Source organism: Oncorhynchus mykiss, chromosome Y, assembly GCF_013265735.2.
Source record: "Oncorhynchus mykiss isolate Arlee chromosome Y, USDA_OmykA_1.1, whole genome shotgun sequence".
In the NCBI taxonomy this organism is placed as follows: domain Eukaryota; kingdom Metazoa; phylum Chordata; class Actinopteri; order Salmoniformes; family Salmonidae; genus Oncorhynchus; species Oncorhynchus mykiss.
The window spans coordinates 14113841-14121918 of record NC_048593.1 but is presented as its reverse complement, the minus strand read 5'-3'; the positions used below and the strand labels follow the sequence as shown (position 1 = coordinate 14121918).

Below are 8078 nucleotides of genomic sequence, written 5' to 3'. Positions count from 1 at the left end.
ACCTATATTAGAATTTAGATTTTCACACGTCATGTCCAAAACATTCTAAAGTATGTTAAATTGATTGTAAGATTTGGACATGTATGTATTAAATTGTTTTTTTCCTCATCAATTTACACACCATACCCCATAATGACAAAGTGAAAAATAAATGTTTTTAAATGTTAGCTAATTTATGAAAATTTTTAAACAAAACATCACATTTACATAAGTATTCAGACTCAGTACTTTGTTGAAGCACCTTTGACAGCAATTATGGGTCAGGTCTTCTTGGATATGATGCTACAAGCTTTGCACCTGTATTTGGGGAGTTTCTCCCATTCTCTGTAGATCCTCTCAAGCTTTGTCAGGTTGGATGGGGAGTGTTCCTGCACAGCTATTTTCATTTCTCCAGAGATGTTCGATCGGGTTCAAGTCTGGGCTCTGGCTGAGCCGATCAAGAACATTCAGAGACTTGTCCCAAAGCCACTCCTGCGTTGTCTTGGCTGTGTGCTTAGGGTCGTTGACCTGTTGGAAGGTGAACCTTCGCCCCCAGTCTGAGGTCCTGAGCGCTCTGGAGCAGTTTTTTTTAAAATCAAGGATCTCTGTACTTTGCTCCGTTCATCTTTGCCTCGATCCTGAGTAGTCTCCCAGTCCCTGCCGCTGAAAAACACCCCCGCAGCATGATGCTGCCACCACCATGCTTCACTGCAAGAATGGTGCCAGATTTAATCCAGACGTGACGCTTGGCATTGAGTTGAACCTTGGTTTCATCAGACCAGAGAATCTAGCCTTTTGACAAACTCGCTGAACAAGACCCTTCTCCCCCGATTGCACAGTTTGGCCGGGTGGCCAGCTCTAGGAAGAGGCTTTGTGGTCCCCGGATCTGTGCCTCGACACAATCCTGTCTCGGATCTCTACGGACAATTCCTTTGACCCTGTTGGGGTTCATCCCTTGTTCCTTGTCAATCATTGGCTCAGTTGTGAAATTATCATTATGACAATGTCTTTAAGTCATTCAAAAACCTTTATTAATGCAATTGCAGACAGAAGTTGACAACAGGAACACAACGCATGTTTCCGAGTAAGTTCTGCAAAATAGAAAAGGTCCCAAGTTTCTTAAACCCGAAGTCCAGCTGTAGTGATGTCAATGTCTACGTCATTACCTTTTACTCATGAGACCAAATCCATGCCTACACAGATATATAAACAAGGCTTTTAGTGTTATCTAAAAGCTTAGCAGTAAATGTCCAAGTTGATTTATAGTGGAATGTCTGACTAGTCCTATCTCTTACGCTCCCCTGCAGAGTTCTGTCTTCACAGTCACACATTTCTCAGACAGTTTCTTCATAGTTTCTTCAAGTGTGTGATGTTCTTAGGGGCCAAGCCGAATATCTTCAGCCTTCTGAGGTTGAAGAGGCGCTATGGACCATTTCAGGTTGTCAGTGATGTGTACGTCGAGGAACGTGAAGATTTTCACACTCTCCATTGCGGCCCGTCAATGTGGATGGGGTCGTGCTCCATCTGCCGTCTCCTGAAGTTGCCGATCAGCTCCTTCGTTTTGTTGAGGGAGAGGTTATTTTCCTGGCACCTCTCTGCCAAGTCCTTTACCTTCTCCCTGTAGGACAGGGGTTCCCATTTTGAAACATTTGAGTGACCTCGACCATGTGAAAAAATTATGTAATTAACAGACAGTTTACTTTTTTATTTGGGACTATGACAGTCAATTGGAAATGACTCTTACATACGATACATTATCTCACCACTAATAATGAGATGGGTGTGCTTGATGCATGTCAAGTCAGAGCTTCTCAAAGTCCGGGCGTGGTAAACAGTGCACACACATCTCATCTTTGCTGTCACATCCAGCCAGAATCGATATTTGGTTTTAATGCAGACGAGAGCACTGAAGCCAGCTTCACACAGATATGAGCTCGTACCACAAGTTTTATGGTGCTTTCAAGACAACTGGGAACTGAAAAATATGAGGTCAAATCATGACATCAGTGGTCTTCGGGTCAGAATGTCGGCGCTCAAGAAAGACCGAGTTCCAGAGTTGGAATTCCAAGTTGGATGACCGTTCAAAATGAATTTTCAGAGTTGTCTTGAATGCACTGATGTCAGAAGTCGAAGAGTTCCCAGTTGTTTTGAACACGGCATTAATGCTCAGAGGCATATGGCAGGGTATTTATTCCCTTTGAGTCAGGAACAAAAAATGCATTTGGTCATATGACAGCACGATCAGCTGTTCGATTTCACTTACAGACATGTCAACTGAGCTAGGATCACAGTCAAACGGATTGGGAAGTGGGTCCCAAGTGCTCTTCCAATTCGGTCACTCATCTGTAGAATGGTTTTTTATTTCCCCTGCATGCTTGTGTTCGTCCAAATATGTCTGTTACAAAGGAGACACATTTTATTTTCATTACACAGAAAGTCAACCAAGTCAATTTTTTTGGTTTTACATCCATTGTGAACGACAACAGTTACTCTAAAATGTGAAAAAATCTTTCCAACACTCCCCCTCGATAACCACCAAGCCTTGGTATGAAATAGAACATTGTCATGCTCTGATCCCATATCTCCACATCATTTTGCGAACAGGCGTGGGCACAGTTGATGTGGTTTGATGTAGTTTACAATCAAAGTTACCTGCTGCAGTATATCTCAGAGTTCTGTGCTCAGCTCTTTTGCCGCCAATTGCTCTCCATGTATCATACAATGCTTCCATATGGCAGAGGGAGACACATTCATAACTAGAGTGCAGAGGCTGTTTCTGTATGACCTGTTAGATTAAAGAATAACGACAGACACAAATGTCAAGACCAATAGCCATGTTCAAGCATTGTACAAGTCCCTACATACGGGGTCTGGGGAACAGCCCAGATAGTCGATTACCTATCAACTAGACTCCATAACAGAGGCCTGTGCGTTGTCCCGCCATATATGGAGGCCTATCTGTGCAAAAGCCCATCATTCGATCCCATGGAATCTGTTTTTCGTCAATATAGCCATGCTATATGCCATGCTCGGGGAATCGTGAGACAGAACAATATGTCTTTGTGAATAGCATCCCCCGACATGTATAGCGAACAAAAGTCAATACATGGGCATCTCGGCCCTCACAGCTAACATCCATTTAAGAGCATAACCCGGGGAGTTTTTGAGTCGTTCAGTCAGTTTCCTCTTCATTGCTAGCAATAGCATACATTTTTTTGTTTAACAGTGTTATCTGACAAAGGTATTGATGTGAGTTTCTGTGCATCTGCCTCCCCACACCTTGTTTTCACCATATATATTTTGGACAGTAATATCTAAGTCTCTGCAATAGTGTGTTATTTCACAGCGTAGCGTGCCTGGCCATTCACTGTGGGAATTATTCAAGTGCAACGGTTAAGCGCGGCCTTTTCCCATTATCTAAGGATGCTCTCTAGTTGAATTTGAGCTTTTAGATTTGAATCATTTTCATTTAGATTTTTAAGGTTAACCACATTGCAATGATTTTGAGATACGAAGACGGTATATCTTTTTTTGTATGTATGTTTTTTTCTTCAGGATTTTGGATATTCTTCCGTGACCCAATTTTCATATCAGGAAAACCCACATGGGGTCGCAGCCCTAGTTTGGGAACCGCTGCTGTAGGCTGTCTCATAGTTGTTGGTAATCAGGCCTACGACTGTTGTGTTATCTGCAAATTGGTGATTGAGTTTGAGAAATGGGTGGCCAATCAGTCGTGGGTGAACAGCATAGCGGAGGTGTTGTTGCCTACCTTCACCACCTGGGGTCGCCCCGTCAGGAAGTCCAGCACCCAGTTGCACAGGGTGGGGTTCAGACCCACATTTTAGTGGGTCTAGGCTATTGGTTAAGGTGGAGGTGATATGATCCCTAACTAGCCTCTCAAAGCACTTCATGATGATAGAAGTGAGCGCTACGGGCGATAGCTTGTCCATAGACTGCTTACAGGGTAAGGAAACACATATAATGTTGTAATTTGGGTGAATTATCCCTTTAACTTGTCAGGAAACATGGTTCAAACCGACTGTGGAGTTTATCATACAGGGATATGTAGTGGTTCGTAGGGACAGTGATGTAGGCTAGAGGGGGATGTACCACGTTCATAAGGCAAGGACTTCCTTACAAGATGCTAAGCAAAGGTATTGAACAGGAATATGTGGTGGTGCAGGTGTGGTTGAGAGGAGTGTTGATAGGGGTAGTGAACTACTATAAAATGTGAGATACTGGACCTGGAAGTGCTGGAAATGGTGGAGGGCCAGGATGGAAGTAAGGTAATGTGGTGTGGAGATGGATGGAAAAGGCCAAGTGATGGAACATCTGATAAGAATTAAAGATCTGGTGTGCCTGAATGATGTACTAATGTAGCCACAGGAAGAGTCTGCCTTGGACCTCACTCTGGTATCTAGTGCAATGGCAGGAATCTGTGAGTGGGAGGTATGGGAGGAGTCGACAGTGGGGAGTGACCATTATTCCATAGTATGCACAGTAGGCCAGAGGGAGGAGGAGGTGTCAATGGATAGAGTAGGCAGGTGGGTGTTTGGAAGGGACAATGGCATCAGTTTAAGGTGCTGAGTGAGCAGGTGATGGCTCGGGTGGATATGAGAGGGGATGTGGATAGTCTGAATAACTGGGTGAGAACAGCGTTAGTGGGGGCATCTACTGAGGATATACCTAACAATTCAGGGAGAAGGAAAGCAGTCCAATGATGGACGGAGGAGTGTGGGGCAATGGTGAGGAGTAGGAACAGGGCATTTAAAGTACTGAAAGGGAGGCATAACTTCCAACATCTGATTCAGTATATGCAGGCCCAGGCCCTGGTGCGGAGAACTATCCGTCAGGCAAAGAGGTCATGTTGGTGGCATCAGTTCTGTGACACCATTGGAAGGGCAACACCTGTGGAAGAAGTGTGGGGGATAATTAAGAGGATGAGTGGGTCAGAAGGGAGTGGGATTATCCAGTGTTGACGAGGGGAAGGATGTGGCAGTGACAGATGAGAGAAGGCAGAGATGATGGCCAAAGCATTTGTCCAAGTGCATAACTTGGCAAATGGGGCAGATGGGGAGAGAGAGAACAAGAGAGGAGCATCCTGGAGTGCTGGATAGGAGGGAGGATGTAAATGATACGTTGAATGCACCATTTACCATGGCAGAGGTGAAAAGGGCAATAGGTAGGCTGGGTTAACTTCACCTGGGAAATATGAGGTGTGCAATGTTATGTTGGCCAGTTTTAGTGATGAGGTACTGGATGGAAGGAGACAGTTGTGGTACCAATCCGGAAGCCAGGGAAGGACCCAACGGGGCCAACAAGCTATCGGCCAATAGCTTTAACATCGCATGAATGTAAGATTATGGAACGTATGATTACGGAGAGGCTAACTTACTTCTTGAAGAGCAGGGGCCTAGTATCGCCACATCAGAGTGCGTTCAGGAATGGTAGGGGAACTATGGACCCAGTGCTCTGCTTAGAAGCAGAGGTCAGGAAGGCTCAGGTGAACCAGGAAACTGTTGCAGCTGTCTTTTTTTGATGTGGAGAAGGTCTATGATATGATGTGGAATGAGGGGTTGTTATTCATGCTGATATAATGAGGGTAGGAGGAAGATCAATCATGATCAATGATGTTTACTCTCAGGTACGGCCGGATATTGGGAGGTCGTTATTTACAGAAGATGGGGCCTTATGGAAGAGGGGAAGAAATGTGCCATACATAGTCAGGAAGCTACAGGAAGCAATTAATGAGGTAGAGCGATGGGCATTAATGTGGGGATTCAGGTTCTCTGTAGAGAAAACTCAGACAATGTTCTTTACCAGGAAGAAGGTGGGAGATGAGGTTATATGGGAGAAACTTGGAGAGGGTCCGGGGTCCTTCAGGTTCCTTGGGGTGTACTTTGACACTAGGCTGACCTGAGCAGAACACATTGAGAGAGGGCTGGGAAAGTGTAAGAAGGTGCTAAATGTGATGCACTGTCTGACGGGGAAGGAGTGGGGAGCTGGGTGTTCCTCATTGAGGACCATGTATGTTGCATTGATCTGATCTGTAATAGACTATAGCAGTATAGAGTATGGTTCGGCAGCCCAGACCTCATCTGTAATAGACTATAGCAGTATAGAGTATGGTTCGGCAGCCCAGACCTCATCTGTAATAGACTATGGCAGTATAGAGTATGGTTCGGCAGCCCAGACCTCATCTGTAATAGACTATAGCAGTATAGAGTATGGTTCGGCAGCCCAGACCTCATCTGTAATAGACTATAGCAGTATAGAGTATGGTTCGGCAGCCCAGACCTCATCTGTAATAGACTATGGCAGTATAGCGTATGGTTCAGCAGCCCGGACATCATTGGAAAGGCTAAAAGGACTCAGAATATGTAGTGGGGCGTTTTGGACATCCCCAGTGGCTGCACGATAGTTGGAGATGGGGGATATGCCATTACAGATTAGGAGACAGTAGCTGGAAATTAATTATTGGGTCAACCTACAGAGACATGGGTGTGTCATCCGGCAAAAGGTATTCTACAGGCATGCTGGCTACATGAGCGAAGACAGAACACAAGCTTTTGGTGGGTGGGTAATACCCAGGCGAAGGAGATGGGACTGTATGAAAGGGAGTTTAGTCCAACAGTAGCTATTCCTGTAAATCCACCATGGCTACTCTCACCTCCAGTAGTTGATCTAGAAGTGTTGGAGAGACTACAAAAAGATAGGGATGGTGTAGATCCATCTGACTTGTTTAAGAGATGTCTGGATAATGTGTATCAGGATTTTGTGGCCATTTACACAGATGGTTCAAAAGATCCAAGGACAGGACGTACTGGGTCAGCATTTGTAGTGCAAGAATGTGGAGTGGCAGTCAGGAAACGTATTACAGATCATCTGGCTGTATATACGGTGGAGCTACTGTTGGCCTTGCAGTGGGTGGAGGAAGTCAAGCCAGACAGAGTAGTTATTTGCTCTGATTCATGTGCAATGTTGAGTCTCCAGTCCTTTAGCTCACATAGCAGCCACAACCTGCTTTGAGGTGCAACAAATCCATGGCAGGATTAGACAGATGGGTATACAGAGAAGATTTACTTGGGTCCTACCCCATGTGGAGATGATAAGCAAGGCAGAGGCAAAAAGCCTGATATGGACAGTGATGGTGCAGAGATGTCAGGAGCAGTGGAATAGAGATACTAAGGGCAGGCATTTATTTCAAGTACAGAGGAATGTCAGGGAGGGGAGGACAGCAGGAAGGGACAGAAGAGAAGAGGATATTTTTACAAGATTAGGGGTGGGACACGGCCGGTTGAATAAGACTTTAATTGTGATGGGAAAGCATCCAACAGGAAAGTCTGACTACTGCCAGGAAACAGAGACCATGGAGCATGTATTACTACAGTGTGGAGGGCATTATCAGAGGGAAAGAGAGAGGCTGATATTTAGTATGTGAGTATACTGAGTAGAACGCCATTAGGTATAGTCTCAAATATGTTATCTTTGTTTAAGAGCAATGGGGCTGGTAGGTAGGATTTAGTTTCTCCCTGTCTCTGGCCCACACTCCAGTACAGTATGTCTCGGTAAAGCACCATACGTGGATGCCAACCGCCGATAAACCCCGAAGAAGAAGAAGAAGCAGCAGCGTACCTCAAAACCGAGTTGTGATTGGTTGTTAACGCTAGCCTTCTAGGCGTCGCGTTGGATATGGAGGCCTCGTGGTTTATAAGGAGCATACCAGTAGTTGAAGCACGCTGGAAGTTTGAAGTGGATTTGAAGAAATTAAAAAGCCCGTCGGTATTATTGATGTTTGACGAAGAGTATCCACATTCACATGTGAAGATGGGATGTGTTAGATATGCGGCGAGAGCTTTTGTGTCCAATCCGTTGTTTTGCCGGAATTGTAAAAGGTATGGACATGTATCAAGTGTGTGCCGGAGGAATGTTGAAGAATCTGAGGGTGTTCGATGGTGTAATTGTGACGGAAAACACATTCCCAAGTCCCCGGAGTGCCCGTTTAGGGTTAACGCGTGTAAAGTGGCCAGGGCTACACAGCAGGGCTCCTACACTGATGTACGTGAAATAGTTGAAGGAGCGAAGGGAGCTGGAAATAT

The 8078-nt window shown here is 45.1% G+C and overlaps 1 protein-coding gene across 2 annotated transcripts in view; it reads left to right on the top strand.

Moving 5' to 3' along the window:
- Positions 1–7643: 7643 nt before the first annotated feature.
- The window catches only part of pisd (phosphatidylserine decarboxylase), a 49665-nt gene continuing 49230 nt past the window's right edge, over positions 7644–8078 (top strand). The window contains exon 1 of one of the 2 annotated variants that reach the window (XM_021590716.2): positions 7644–7874. In XM_021590716.2, coding sequence (XP_021446391.2) covers positions 7672–7874 — 203 coding nt within the window. In that variant the 5' untranslated portion in view covers positions 7644–7671. The remainder of the gene's footprint in view (positions 7875–8078) is intronic. The other variant, XM_021590720.2, reaches the window with a different exon arrangement.